General features: G+C 30.1%; 2 protein-coding genes and 1 long non-coding RNA gene across 3 annotated transcripts; 2 read left to right on the top strand and 1 right to left on the bottom strand.

Moving 5' to 3' along the window:
* Positions 1–1569: 1569 nt before the first annotated feature.
* On the top strand, positions 1570–4210 carry LOC145583955 (protein FAR1-RELATED SEQUENCE 3-like). The gene is made up of 3 exons (XM_081640899.1): positions 1570–1658; positions 3158–3460; positions 3673–4210. Exons 1-3 carry the CDS (start codon positions 1570–1572, stop codon positions 4208–4210), a joined length of 930 nt encoding a protein of 309 aa, XP_081497025.1.
* Positions 4211–4293: 83 nt separating this feature from the next.
* Positions 4294–5205, top strand: LOC145583954 (protein FAR1-RELATED SEQUENCE 5-like). Its single transcript, XM_081640898.1, has one exon. It carries the CDS (start codon positions 4294–4296, stop codon positions 5203–5205), a length of 912 nt encoding a protein of 303 aa, XP_081497024.1.
* Positions 5206–15022: 9817 nt separating this feature from the next.
* On the bottom strand, positions 15023–16165 carry LOC145584984 (uncharacterized). The gene is made up of 3 exons (XR_014100485.1): positions 16004–16165; positions 15642–15723; positions 15023–15434 (listed from the first exon to the last, which is right to left on the bottom strand). It is a non-coding gene; the product is annotated as an uncharacterized LOC145584984 (long non-coding RNA).
* Positions 16166–16613: the final 448 nt, after the last annotated feature.

Below are 16613 nucleotides of genomic sequence, written 5' to 3'. Positions count from 1 at the left end.
ACAAAGATGACAGAACATATCATGCTGTGAACGAAACAAAAGAAAAAAAAACAAAATAAATAAAGATAAAGATGAAGTAAAAGTATAACGGAAATTCAAGAGTAAGGCGCAAGATCCAAACTTCGCGCCGATATCACTATTCCTATATACTTATTACTATCAACGCGTTGTATTCATACATCCCACAAGTATTTCTCTTTTACTCTCGTCCATACAACACTCAATTATCCTTAGATAAATATTGATGGGTTTGGTCCAAACTTATATTTATCGGATCAAGTATTAACTGCGGGACAAAAAGTGTATATCAAAAGAGGTCCCTTTAGTACTATGTCGTGTAGTATCTTTTTTTAGGTGGGGCAAACTTTACTATAGGAAAGGGAATATTTGTCAATTCCCTACCTTGGTTGGGCATGAGTCTTTGGAGTAGTGCACTTTATAAGTAAGCTGACCAAATAATTGAGTATTGCACAAGTCGTAAAAATCACTAGACAAAATAAAAAAAAAGTACTCTAATACTCTAAATGAACATACCAATATACTTATTATACTTAAAGGGTTAAACAATACTTGTTTATTACGAAAATGACATATTCCCTTGGCGAGACAAAAAAATATGTACTTTTATACTATACAATATTGTTATACTTATACAAAAAAAATACGGTATAAAATAACCACTTTTACTATAAAAAGAAGATTACCCTTATTCAAATCTTCATTCACCACTTATTTCTTATCTTCTTATGTCTCCCTCCTTACTCGAAAAACCAAGCAAAACCACCATTAATTTCGGCCACCATGTTTTAAGATAACCAGGAAGATCATCTTGTCTTCTCCTTCGAGGAAGACATGAGGATGATACGGGTGTACTTCATGTATATAGTGGGACTAGTGGTCCTCCTAATGGCTGCATTAATTTACTTGCTAATTAACAAGTGAAGCCCAATTACTTCGGTGGAGCAGGATAAAAATACATGTGGTGTTAGTTGTACTTCAAAGTTTTGTAATTTAGTAGTTTAGAAGTACAAATTGTAACATGTATTTTAGAATTTATGAAATAAAATCATTATTATTACTTTTTTTTCCGTTTTAAATAGTTTTTAAAAATTATTATTAAGTTTATAAAAAATATTTTAGCATATACTTTTGTTATTACCACATAATGATAAAAAAAAAGGCAAAATAATAATAATCGATGCAAAAATAACAATTATAATGATAAAAATAATAATATTAATGGTAATAATAATAATAATAACAATAACAATAATAATAATAATAATAATAATAATAATAATAATAATAATAATAAGATCAAAATTTGGTGTCTACATGTTGATGACTTGAATATCATTGGAACTCCAAATGAACTTGAAAGAACTGCAAAATACTTGATGAAAGAATTTGAGCGAAAGATCTTGAATAAACTAAATTCTGTCTTAGGTTGCAAATTGTGCACTTAAATAATGGTATTTTTGTCCACCAGTCTAACTACACGGAAAGAGTGTTAAAACGTTTTTTCATGGACAAAGAATGAACACCCCGATGATCGTTCGGTCTTTGAACATGAAAAATGATCCATTTAGACCTCGAGAAAAACACGAGGAAGTTCTTGGTCTTAATGTACCATATTTAAGTGCAATTGGGGCTTTAATGTATCTAGCTAACAATACTAGACCCAACATAGCTTTTTCTGTGAATTTGTTAGCCAGGCATAGTGATATGTCCATTTTATATAGCGATTTACCCCCATCCCTTGGTCATAATTAGGAGTATTTTTGGCTCTTTAGAGCCACTTTTATTATGAATATATGTTTTCTAGTGTTTTCATAGTTGCGGTATTGTTTTATAGGAAATTGCGGATTTTGAGAATTTTCAAGGAATTAATTGGAGCCACTACGAGCATTCACTACTACAAAATTGTCCAAAGAGACCATCTCAAAATGGTCGAAGAGACCATTTTAAGTGTGGTCTCTAGCTAAGGGGTCTCTTTGGCCAAAGAGACCACTTCATCAAAAGTGGTCTCTTGTTTTAAAAGCCGAGACCACATATTTAAAATAGATGGTTTCAAATTTTCAAAAAGTGAGACCACTTATTTAAAATAGATGGTCTCAATTTTAAAAAATTAAGACCACTTATTTAAAATATATGGTCTCAGTTTTTGAAAAACTAAGACCACCTATTTCAAATAAATGGTCTCTTTCTCAATTTATATATATATATATATATATATATATATATATATATATATATATATATATATATATATATATATATATATATATATATATACATATATATACATATATATATATAGAAATGGGATCATGTGAGAACCTAAGTCTAGAATAGGAACTAGGAACTAATCTGGAGTGTTGATCACTCTCAATCCAACGGCCCTTGCTTCACCCGCCTTTTTTATTTCAGTAATGGCATTTTGGTAATTTTGCCTCTTTCAATGACCTCCCTTGTTTTTCTCTCTCTTCGCTTCAACATTTTCTCTCTCGTATTCTCTCGCTGCGATTTTGTTCGAGCTTCATTCTTTGTTTCTTCGATTTTGATCTGCAATTATTTCTCGTTCTTCGATTTTTTTCATTCATTAAGGTAATTTTGTAATTATATTTGTATTTTCGTTGTTTATTTTGATTTCATTGTTTATTTTATTACGAGTTTTCCGATTTAGGGTTTTAATTGTAATTTTTATCAATTTTACTTATTAATTGTTCTTTGAATTATTCTATACAATTTATTGTTTGATTTTGGGTTTTTTTTTTTACGATTTATTTTTTTTAATTTCTATTTCATGGTCTTACACTTACGGAATTCATTGTAGATGTTGTACACATAGTTGCTATATGGCTTGTTGTTATTAATCAAGTAGTATAACTTGTTGTTGTTTTAAATTTACTTTTTGCATTGAGTCATTAACTTTTCATTATTAGTTTTACTTAATCCTTATAACTTCATGTTTTTTAGTTTCTTTAAGTTTTTCAATTTTTTTTTTTTTTACTTTATGCTCTGAGTCATTTACTTTTTAGTATATCTCTAACAGTTTTTATTAGTATTTTTTTAAATTTTGTTTACTTTTAGTTATAATTTATTTACTTTTTGTTATAGTTTATTTACTTTTTCCTTTGATTCATTTACTTTTCAGGAACATGACTGAAAGTGTAGAGCATTGTTCTGCTACTGTTACTAATGAAGATAAGAATGTAAGAATTTTCAAAACACCCACTCAACCTGTGCTTCCTAAGATATATTATAATTCTGGAGGTGATAAAGAGTATATGCCAGGTTATTCTTTGGAAAACATACCTTTTGTTGGAATGATATTTGATACTCTTGAAGATGGTATTGCCTTTTATTACAAATATGCTAATGACTGTGGATTTAAAGTCCGTTCTAGTACTTCTAAAGTACAAAAGAATAAGGATGATCCTGCTGTAAAGGAGTTACTGTAATTAAATATTTATTATGTAGCAAAGAAAGGTATGTGACAAATAACAAAAAATCTGGTAAACAAGTTAAAGGTGCATGTTTAAAGAGAAAGACTGTGAAGAGAGTTGAATGTCCTGCTAAGATAAAATTTAGGTTTTGTACTGGTGGGAAGTATATAGTTTATTGTTTTTATGAGTCTCATTCTCACCCTTTTTGTACACCTATTACTAGGCAGGTTACTAAACATGAAGTTGGTTTAAATTTTGCTCATAAGAAGTTTATTTTTGACAACTCAAAGTTAAATATAGGGGCTGTTATGTCTTATAGGATCATGAAAGAACTTTGTGGTGGCTTTCAAAATGTGAGGGGCAGTGAAAATGATTTCAAAAATTTTTCTAGGGACTTGAAAGTTTATATCTCTAATGCTGATGGTGCAATGTTTATTCAAAACCTTGAACAAAAAGTGAAAACCAGTAAAGGGGGTTATTATTTTGATTACTGTGTTGATGAAAGTAGGCACTTGACTCGTGTTTTTTGGGCTGATGCTATTGGTAGAAGAGATTATCAATTGTTTGGGGATTCTCTATCTTTTGATTCTACCTATGATACAAATAAATATTCACTGATTTTTTGTCCTTTTACTGGATTTGATAATCATGAGAGATGTGTTATATTTTGTGCTGCTTTATTATCTAAAGAAGATATAGAATCTTTTGTGTGGCTATTTCAAACTTTTTTAAAGTGTATGGGAAGAGAACCCTCTTGTTAATCATTGATCAAGACCCTACAATGGGTATTACCATACAAAAGATTTTTACCAAGACTAAACACAGGTTATGTATGTGGCACATAATGAGGAAGGTACCTGAAAAGGTTGGAACTCAGTTTTGTAATGAAACTGACTTCTTGAAAAAGCTAAGTGTAGCAATTTGGGATAGAGAAATTGATCCCCATGTATTTGTTGATGGCTGGAACGGTGTTATGGAGGAATTTGGTCTTGTTAATCATGATTGGTTTGCATACATGTTCAAGATTAAACATCTTTGGATCCCTACATATTTTAGGGACTTATTTATGGGTGGCTTACTGCGTTCTACTTCTAAGTCTGAAGGTGAAAACGGTTTCTTTTGTAATTTTACAAACCCCCATGTGACCTATGTTGAATTCTTTGTTCGTTATGAAACTGCTCTTGATGCTCAAAGGCATGAACAGGATGAGTTCAACAGGCTTAATAAATCTGAGCCTCAATTGGTTACTCATTTACATCTGGAAAAGCACGTTGTTGTTGTTTATACTCGTGCCATATTTTATGATTTTCAAGAAGAATGCCAGGAAGCCTGTTTCTCATGTGGTGTTGAAAGTTGTAGTTCTCTGTATGGAGATGATGTGGAGTTTTCTGTTATTGTTGATCATGAGAAAAGGAAAAACTTTGATGTAAATTTTAACTTGGCTACATATGAGTCAAGTTGTACCTATAAATTGTTTGAGAGTCAAGGCATCTTATGTAGACACATTCTGTTCATTATGAAAGGCAAGAGTATACGTGAAATTCCTGATCCTTATATCTTGAATCGTTGGAGAAAAGATGTGCTTAAGAAAGCTTCTGCCATAAATGATGTTGTGGATGATGCTTCTAAGTATTATAAGAAGAAGCAATTGGTGAGTGATGTATGGTCCAAGATCTTCAGTTGTGTGAGTTTATCTGACCAATCTGAGGATGATTTATCTGAGCTTATTAGGACATTATCTTCATTTGAGGAGTAGATGATGACAAAAAATAATCCTGAAAATGCAGCTACTTCAAAAGAGGTGAAAGATGCTGATATTCAGGTTTTGGTTGGGTCAAATGAAGTAGATTTAAACATCTTGCCTCCAAATCAGTGTCTTAATAAAGGTTCTGCCAGAAGTTCAAAGCGGTTGAAGAGTGCAAAAGAAATAGCTTCTGAAGAAAAATCCAAAAAGGGCAGAATCTGTAGAGCTTGTGGGCAATCTGGTGTTCACATGACAGTTAGAAACTGTCCAAACAAGTAGTTCTTCAGGTATTTTACTTTAAAATGTGTTCCATTTACTTTAATCTTTTATTTATTTACTTTAACATTTAACTTGATTTACTTTTTATTTTTGTGCTGGTATTATTATACTTGGTACTTTTTTTTTGGTATATTACCTTTGTATTTTTCCTATTTACTTTAAGTTGTAAATTGTTTACTTTACATTGTAATTTATTTACTTTAATTTGTCATTGATTTCTAATGTTTATTTTTGTGCAGTTATTATAATACTGGGAAATTTGAATATGTTTTGGAAGATCAAGATTAAGATTTAATGAACAATTAATTTTTTTTTATTTTTATTATTGTAATGTTTTTATATTTACTCTAAGTAGTTGTACTACAGAATTAAAGTTCAGTTTATTTACTTTTAGCTATTACACATTAACTTTATGAAATAATTCATTTACTTTTATGATATTTTATATCATATGAATTGTTTGATTTATGTAATCCTAGAGTATTTGAGACCCGAACTCGAACATGAATTGACGTGTAGATGACTCGACCTAAATGTAACCCATTAATTATTGACTTGCTGACTTGAACTTAATAATGATTTGACTTGGAAATTAAATGATTCAACTTGATTATAACCTGAAAATTATTTACTTGAACCAAACCGGACTAAAACTTGAGAATGACCTGATTCTAACCCGCTAATTGTTGACTTGAACTAAAGCCGACTCAAACCCGATAACTACCCTAACCCATTTTAACCCGTGAAAACCCGAATTAAACCCAACCTACTATTCACCTGACTCGAATATAACCAACCCGACCTGTTATTAAACCGAGCTAAACCCGACCCAAACGTGACTCAAGCATGACCCAATCCGAATTTGACCCACATAGGTTAGGGTATTAACTCCAGTTGATTTGACACGAGTGGACCCGACACATTCTTACTCGACCCAAACCAGACTCGTACTTACTGAAATAGTGTTGTGCATGACCATCCAATAAACAATATTTTGAAAATTTGTACTTTTTTTACTTTGAACAAGCATTGACCTACCACCTCCACAACCACCTCACAACCACTTTCACAACCACCTCCACCTCCACAATCACCTCACAAAGACTTTATTATTTAATATTTCATTTACTTTTAATTTCATTCTTTTTACTTTAACACTAATTCCCTTTACTTAAAATCGAACATCATGTTTTTGATTTGAATTTTTTTTTTCTTTTTTTACTTGAATTGTTTTTGCCATCTGCACCTCTACTTTCATTCTTTTTTTACTTTAATGATAATTAGTTTACTTTTGGTCCATTTGCTATTACTTTAACAGTATATTTGTTTACTTTAATATCGAACACCATATTTCAGAAAAAAATAATTTTCTAAACTTTTTTCTTTTACCTTTAACATAGTGTTATTTACTTTAACACTGTTTTTATTTACTTTTATATCAGCACCATTTTTCAAACAGAATAATTCTACTACTTCAATAGTATGTATTCTTCATACAAACATACTACTTAAACATTCAAACAAATGTTCTGGATTAATACTATACTACTAAAGTACTCTAATGTCTATGATATATTCAAATCTATTAAAAGCATTTACAATTCTTCAGATTCTTTCTTCTCTTCCCAATCCTCAACATTTGTCAGTAGTTTTTGTCGCATTTGATTGTTATCATTGAGAAGTAGGTCAAGTACTGTTCTTATATGATGGTGTGTCAATCTTTGAAATTCCTGTAAAAAAAACAAAAAAAAAATATTAACGTTAGTTTAAATTAATTATACTCTAAGTAATCCGGATAAGTTATAAAATTTAAAGACATCAAAAATAAGTATGGTAACTTACCTCTTGTATTGTTCCCAATCCTATCCCATTAACACCATCATACACCTTCATATGCAGCAGTAGATAGCTTGCTGAGAAATTTTCTTCTTTTTCTTTTTGGAATGGTAGTTCAATTATTCTCAGCTTGTAAGACAGTATATCATTTGCCTGTGGATGCTTTCTTTTTTTAAACAACTTCTGCACTTGTATGACCTGCAATGCAATGAATATTAATGTAATATGAGACATAAAAAATGAATTTAAAGACACTCTTTTAAGCTATTGATGATTTACCGTTTCTAAGATAAATCTCTGTATAGGCTCATATTCTTCGTTGGTCTCGTACAAAGTGTTGTCCAGATGATCAATCGTTTCATCTTTGAAGTTTATGACAGCAAGAAAATAATGATCTTCCTTCTTCAGAGGAATAAATACCTGCACACAGGTTTTTTTGACACATATTTACTTTAAAGCTGTTTTATATTACTTTAAACATATATTGTTCTACTTTAAATATTTACTCTATGTCTTACACATTCAGCTGCATACTTTAAAGCTGTTTTTTATTACTTTAAACATATATTGTTCTACTTTAAATATTTATTTTGTTTTACACATTGAGCTGCATCCATGTCCAATGATTGTGAACTGTTCCAATCCATCCATAGTTTTTGGAGACTTGTTACTCCCTTTTTCCCATGAGCATTCAAACACATAGTTAATGCATCCTGTTACAAAAAAAAATCCCAAGATTATTTCAAATATTTATTCAATGCATAATTTTATATTATAAAAGTAAATCTAAAAAACTTACCATCAAGTCAAATCCAAAGAAGAATCTGATCAAGTCATTTTCAGCCTTGTCTCTTTGCATTTCATTGTTATAGAGGTGGTTTGCCCAAACATTGATCAGATTACTCGAAACTTTCCATTCATTGAGCAAAGCGTTACAATCTTCCCTTACTATTTCAATTGAATCTATAAACCAGCCTACTACTTCGCTGTATTGTTGAATTATATTCAAAGTTAAACTTATGCCAATCAAATTTATATATAATGCAACAAGAATATTTTTTTTTTTTTTTTTGTGAGGATAAAACATACCTCTTGTTTGGAAAGTGTTCATCATCATTGATTGCTAAGTAGTCAATCACTTGGTGACATTTCAAGCTCATGTTCTCCATTCCTTCCTTGTGTTTCTTCAAGAAATCAGAAAAACATATCATATCTTCCACCCCTTTCTCTTTCTCAAGTTTCCTAATTTTTCTGAACCTTGAAACTTTTTTCACAAGTTGTCTTCTTTTGGTGTTTATATCTTCCAAAGCAATAGCAGCATAGATTTCTGCATGATACACCTTTCTCCTATTTGCTAATTCAAGGTCAGAATCGAAAGTGTCTCCAGAAAAACAAAGCATATGGATCATTGCAAAAACACCACAATCAAGTGTATATCTTAGTGTCTTCCACTTGAAGTTAACTTCATCAAATTCATATTCTAGTATTTCATTAGCTTTTTCATGATTAATTCTCTTCAGAAAGTTTGACATTTCCTCCACCTATAATATTTGTAAAGCAATATATATATAAGTAAAACAAATTTATAGTATAGATTACTTTAATAAACATCTGATTTACTTTAATCAGAATATCTTTTACTCTATATTTTATCTTATTTTTTACAGGAATTATAATGTATACTTTTAATACATATTCATTTACTTTAATAAACATATGATTTACTTTAATCAGAACATCTTTTACTTTATATTTTATATTATTTTTTTACAAACATTATAATGTATACTTTTAATACAAATTCATTTACTTTAATAGTAGTGTTATTTACTTTAATAATTTACTTTTTATATATCAAAAAAATCTTACCACAATAGATCCAAGAATTCTGTAGAAAGACTTATCTTTCTCATCATACTCCCTGTTATCCAAGTATTGAATGGATTGTTTCAAAAAGTTAACCACTATCAAACTATAGTGGTTATTGAGACAGATTGGTACAATGATCTGTCAATGAAATTACACTTATTAGTATACAAATTCAAAATCATAATGCCCTAGAATGTAATTTAATTGACTTGAATAATAAAACATACCAACTGAGCTGTCATAATTTTCTTCTGCGCATTACAGAGGCACATCCAATCATACCATGCTTGATTCAATTCTGCTGTGTGTACTGAAGGAGACTTCTGGTTTTTTGTATTTGTTGTCTGAGAAGCATCTTGTGACATGAGAGACAGCTCTAGAGGTCTCTGTTTATTAATTAAGACATAAAATATATTACTTAGTTACATCATACACATTTAATTATGAATTTAGCTACACATTTAATTTAATTCTTACATTGTGGTCAACACCAAAGAAAAAGCATGATGGATCTTCTTTCAATCGAGAATCATTCATAAGAAATGACCAACATTGAACTACATTGGATTTTATCATTTGAGGGGGCACTGTTGGAGCTAGGGATGTTGTGTCATCTCTAGTTACATGAGAAATCCTTCAAACTTCACAATCTCTTCATTGTTTCACATTTAAATTTTTACAGTAAATAAAATATTATTTAAAGTATATTAAATATTAACTAAAGTAGATAGAATATTTTTAAAATTAGAAAAAAAAAAGTATAACTTACTTTTTGAATGGATTGTACTTCACAAAGCAGTAATCAGCTACTACTTGGTACAGCTCTGGCATTTCATTCATTCTTGATTTGTTGCCTTTCATTGTCTTTGAAACAAATTCAATTTCAACATCTTTTTCTCCACAATCTAAATTGATTTTAACTTTTGAAACTATCTCTTGGTGAATGTCCTTAAATACAATGTTTGTTTCTGGCACAAGTTGTTTATCAGCATCATCTGAAATAAAATATCATATTTAGTTTCAAACGAATCATACACTATCCACTATGGATTGATTAATATTTACTTAAGTTAACAACTTGCTTTCAATTGTTTTTTCTATTGCTTTCTCGGTAAGTGTTTGCTGGTTTTCTTCAACAGGAGTATCCTTGATACTCTCAGTGACTGAACTTATTACATTACTAAGATCAGCATCAACTGCCTGGTTATCAGGATCCTTCTCTTGTTTTTCTCTCTGCTTTTCATCTGCCTTTTTCTGTTCCTTCTCTGGTTCATTTTCTTGTTCCTCCTCCTCTTTCTTGCCATCCTCCTCCTTTTCCTCCTTTTCCTCCTCCTATTTCTTGTCTTCATCCTCCTCCTCTTCTTCCACCTCCTCTTCTTTTTTGTCATCCTCCTCCTTTTCCTCCTTTTACTCCTCCTATTTCTTGTCTTCATCCTCCTCCTCTTCTTCCACCTCCTCTTCTTTTTTGTCATCCTCCTCATTTTCCTCCTCCTCCTCCTCCTCTTCTTCCTCCTCCTCCTCCTCTTTGTTTTCTTTTTCCTCTTTGTCATCCTCCTCTTCTTCTTCTTCCTCTTCCTCCTCTTCTTCCTCCTCCTCCTCTTGGTCATCATTCAGATTGATAGTTTTAGGATCACCTGCATCCTCTTGATTAGTTTCAGGATCAGTTTCAGAATTTTTATGTTGCTCCTCTCATGTTGACAGAAACACACTAGATACATCTCTTAAATCATCATAAAGCCTGACTATTTCATCCATAGCCCTTTGTACTTTAGAATCTTCCATTAGCCTTTGTGTTTCTGAAACCAGTTGAGAATTTGATGTAGACACATCCATTTGTTGCTTTTTCATCTTGTTTGTTAAGCAAGTTATACGCTCAGCATGTAACATTGCAAAGAGTGTTGAATCTCTAGCCAACAAATGCAGTTCTTCTTCAATTTCCTTCAAAAATAACAAAAATTATTATTGCATTATTTTTTGAACATAAATAATATTTACTTTTTAAGTTAATTTGTTTACTTTTAAGTGTACATTATTTACTTTATGTTTATGATTTATTAAACATTATTACTTCTAGAAGCAGAGCAATTAAATATAATAAAAGTAAACAAACATGATATAAAAGTAAATATATTTCATTTTAAAGTAAACATAAGAAATCAATGTAACTTATAAAAAATTACTCACATTTTTTGCAGAATCATGTATTTCACTATCTGTCATGACACCTTCTGGTAGGTTGAATGACACTAATCTTCTCTCTCTGTCAGTAAAGTTTCTGTAAGCATTCTCAATTACATGTCCCAAGAATGCGTGCTGACCTACTCTTCTACAAATTGGATAGACATCCTTTTGGAGTTCTCCTTGACCAAAAGATGCCTTTGCTTCACTTGCAATTCTTTCTTTGACTCTGTCATTTGACCAATGCTTGATCAATGGCAGTGTATTTGGTTCAGGCTGCCCTCTGAATGCAACATGATGAAAGTAAACAAGTTGAAGAATCAGGACACATCCACTGATTCCTAATCTTGATTCTTTGTGTTTGTTGTTTTTGAAGCTCCCCACTGCTTTGCACAGATTATTCAGAACATAACCACACCAATCTAGGTTATGTATCTCTTTCACATTGTCTGCATAGTTATTATCTTGTAATCAATCACTCTGTTTGCAACAGGGGCCAAGAATGTGCTACACACATACATCACAAAGAATCTTTTAAAATCCTCCCCTCCTTCCTTCAGAGTCTTTATTTTGTTCTCCAAATTATTCACAAAGATGTCATCACCTTCTGGAATTCCTAGTTTATTTTTCCATTCCTTTTGAATCAAATTTTTTGCTATAGGTTGCTTCCTCAACTAAAAAGTCACCTTGTTCTCAGTTACATGTGGAAGCAAGAAAATATCTTCAACATTATAGGAACTAACAGAAAACTCCTTCACCATGTCAATCTTGAACATACAGTTGTTTTCATTGAAATGATGACAAAGCCATGGAAGCATCTTTGTTGAAATTCTTGTCAAATTCAGTTCAGCAACCCTCCAAAACCAATACTTATTACATTTGATTTTTGTTCCTCACTGAAATCTTTGATCAAATCAAAAACTACATTTGGTCTGCAGTGTGTTTTCTTGATTTCCAGGTAACCATCATCATCATCCCCTCCATCTTTGACCTCAATAACTTCATGTACTTCCTTATCAGAAAAATCAAGCTTCATTTTCTTCTTTAAATGAACTTTTCCTTTTTTCTGTCTTGTTCTGATGATTCTTCAAAATCCTCATTTGGATCTTCTTCTCGTTCATAATTGCTATCTTTGACTACAAATTTTATCCTTCTCTTTGTTCCTATAATTTGTTAAAGTATAAGAAATTAAAACATATACTCTTAAAATATAATATTCAAGAACAAACAATCTATTTCACAGCACATAAAACATGTTAAATAGCTTTCAAAACATATATATTTACTTTATAAGCATTGTTATTAACTTTATTAAACTTATCAGTTACTTTTATGATCAATCATGTATTTTTATACATCATAATATTTATATTGACATCATATACATATAAAGGTAAATAGTTTACTTTATAACAGTTTCTATTTACTTTATAGAATGAATCATGTACTTTAAGATTTATACCTTGGAGTAATAGATTCCTTTACTTTATAAATTTAATACAGAACATATGAATCTAACTTTAGATTCTAATTTAATAAACTTTTATGAACCTTTTGAAGCTTCTAGTTCATTAATCCTTCTCTTTATCAATATTTGCTTTTTTGAAATCCTTTGAAGCTTAGTACCTAATACAGTTAGTTTGCACAATCAGATTATAAGTATACACATGTTAAAGAACTTTTAAAACATATATATTTACTTTATAAGTTTTTTTGTTTACTTTATTAAACTAACCATTTACTTTTATATTCAATCATGTAATATTATGCATCATTAAATTTGTAACATAGACTTATAATGATAAATGCTTTACTTTATAAGTGTTTCTATTTACTTTATCAAATAATTATTGTATTTCAATATTTTATACCTCTAATTGAAGATTGAGTATTTGCTGCTTTCTTTGGAGTTTTCTTCTGTGCAGCAGGAACTTTCTTGGCTATAGGAGACATTTTGGCTGCAGGAGAATTCTTGCCTGCAGTAGCTTTTTTACTTGCAGCAACCTTCTGTGCAACATAAACTTTCTTGGCTACCGGAGATTTCTTTGCTGCAGTAGCCTTCTTTGCTGCAGGATTCTCTTTGCTGCAGTAGCTTTTTTCTTTGTATTTTTTGTCATTTTAATCTGTTTCGAATTCAAAACAAAAATTTATCATACTTTCAAACTATATGGTAATGTAACAAGTAAGGATCATCATCTTTTTTAATATGTTATACACAAGCCATAATACAAAAGTCACATCAATTTATTGATTTATACACAAGCCATAATAGCTTAGATCAATTTAAAGTTACTTTTAGTCTATTTCTATCTACTTGTAAAAATAATCCACTGAAAACTATAGGAACTCAAAACAAACTATTCAAAACATATGATTTTATTTTGTTTACTTTGAATTATTTTTTATCAACTTTTATTTGATTTCTTTTAACTAAGAACTCTGTAGCAACATTTATAACTGCAAACAGCTGAGCATGAAAACCATAGCAACAATAGTGACACAGCAAATGTAGCAAAGTAGGAGAAAGCCAGGGAAACCATGATTCACAATGATAACATATTGGACAACTTAAAATCAAACAATCTAAATATCAAATTATACCTAACAATCTAACTATCAAATTATAAACAAACAATCTAACTATCATATTTTACTATAGAAATTCTAAACAAACTACTCCAAATATATGATTGTATTTTCTTGACTTTAACTTATTTTTTATCAACTTTTATTTGATTTCTTTTAACTATTATTAACAATTACTCATAAATTAACCAAAATTATTCTAAATTAGTAGCAATTGAAGTAAAATTACTTAAGTTCGAATATAAACAGATCTAAAGTTTTATGAATATTGTTTCAAAAAAAACTTTGTTATAATTTTATACCAAAATTTATAAAATTAACCTGATATAAATTTATGTAATAATTCGTAAAAAAATAAATGTATAAAGAATTCTTTGAGTCAATTTCGAATTACTTTCTCATGCATGTCGATTTTAATCTAAATTAGAAAAAATTTAAACAAAAACAATAATAAAATCAAACATAATTGAACAAAAACAAAGTAAATTGTGAAAATACCTGGTTATGAAGAAATCGAACTTAAAAACACCAAAATTGAACTTCGAAATACTCCGATTCAACTTCTGCTACTTCAAATTTAACATAATCGAGCAAAAAACACAAATATAAGTAAAAAAATTTAGTAAAAATACACGAAAAAGTATGAACATTGAAGCTTTGATATAATACCTATTATTCGCCAATTTTTGCCAATTTTCGAAAATTTTTGTTCCGAAAATGAAATTTGTATAGAATACAAGTTAAAATTGTGATTATATAGCGAAATTGAACAGTTTTCTTGACGGTTATGGCGGTTTTCGAGCTGTTGAGCAGTTGAAAATGACGAAACTAGTGCGAGAGTAGAGAGAGAGAGTGGAGAGAGAGGAGGGAAAAAATGGCACCTGAAATTTCTTGCCCATTTAATTTATCTGAATAAATTTGGGCCGTTAGATCGCGCGCCTCTCCTCTTTCATCTAACTGTCCAGATGTGTTCTTAGTTCCTATTTTACAATTGGTTCTCATTATAATATAATATGGTCCTATTTTACAATTGGTTCTCATTATAACATGGTTCTATATATATATATATGAGAATTTGTCAAAAAAAAAAATTCTGAAATCTATACTTGTAGAGTAGCTTTTACAAATTTACAATTCTTACAAAACCCATAAAATAACCATACTCATAAATTTATACTAAACTTATACTAAAACCATCTTAACATTGTACAGAACTACAGACCCACATCCTTACACGATACCGTATGTGGTTTCCCAATCTTATTCCCCTATAAAACTCTTCTCACCGGAATCACACACTGCTTAGCCAATATAATTGCACCACGAATAGCAGTCACAACTTCCTTCGAACAGTTAACTCCAAGCCCGACATGACCATTACCATCACCGACAACAACAAATGAATCGAGTTCTCTGCCCGGCTCGAGTTTGCTTCTAAACTGGCATGATTGTCATCGCTTCATCTTTCAAGAAGTTCAAAATCAACAGCTCATCTTACAAAAAAAAGGCACAAATTATATAAATTGCATTATAATTAAACTTTATAAAATTTAAATTACTACCTCCGTTTCATGTTTTTTGCAACTTTGGCCATTATTTGTGAGATATAAAATATTCCAAATTTGCAAAAAACATGAAACGGAGGTTGTAATAAAAATGGAGGAATACAAAAAAAAAATAATCTCAAATTATCAACTAACCAGAGTAATTTGCACCGTCGCTACTTTCGCTTGGTAGCTCATCTAACAACATATCCTCCGCTTGATTAAATAATTTGAAGTTCTAGAAAAATTGATGATTAATTGATGAATGGAGAAAGTGAAAACTTGAAGTAGAAGCAAAATTTTAAAATATATATATACATATATATATATATATATATATATATATATATATATATATATATATATATATATATATATATATATATATATAAAACAAAAGTTTAGATCAGATAAAAAATATAACAAAAATCACCAAATTTAGATAATAGTTAAAAAAAAAAAAAAAAAACAAAACAAAAAACAAAAACAAAAACAAAACAAAAATACAACTCCTCTACCTTTATCACGAGATCTTCCCGAACCAACAATAATGAAAAAGAAAATTTCATAAATCATAAAGTTTCTAATTGTTGGGATTATCATCCATTTAATTTTTATTCGGTGTCGGTTTTCAAATTCCATGAACAATAAAGTGACTAAATTCTGAGAGAGATGGCGGAATAGAGAGGAGAGAGGGGTGGGGGGGGGGGGGGGGGGAATAACTGTTAGAATTTTAGGGCTTGAGGGAGGGAAGAGAGAGAATGAGGGAGCTAGATCTACGGTTGATCTCTTTACACGTTGGCAATCCGTGTAATAGATCAGATCATATTTTTTTGTGGGTAGAATTATAGATCAAAATTTATTTGACATAATAATACGAAGTACTCGTACTAACTACTGCAGAAGTATAAAGACTACACTAAGTGAAAAAAGAGAGACCATCTATAAAGTGATCTCTCTTTTTTTTATTAAATAATAAAAAAAAAAGACCATTTATTTAAAAGAAGCGGTCTCTCCCTTTTTTTTTATTAAATAAAATAAAACAAGAGACCATTTATTTAAGAAAAGTGGTCTCTCTTTTATTTTCATCTCTCTAAGATTATACCTAAGAGACTATTTGTTTGAAAT

Source organism: Chenopodium album, chromosome 16, assembly GCF_948465745.1.
Source record: "Chenopodium album chromosome 16, dcCheAlbu1.1, whole genome shotgun sequence".
NCBI lineage: Eukaryota > Viridiplantae > Streptophyta > Magnoliopsida > Caryophyllales > Amaranthaceae > Chenopodium > Chenopodium album.
This window is presented reverse-complemented; position numbering and strand designations above follow the sequence as displayed.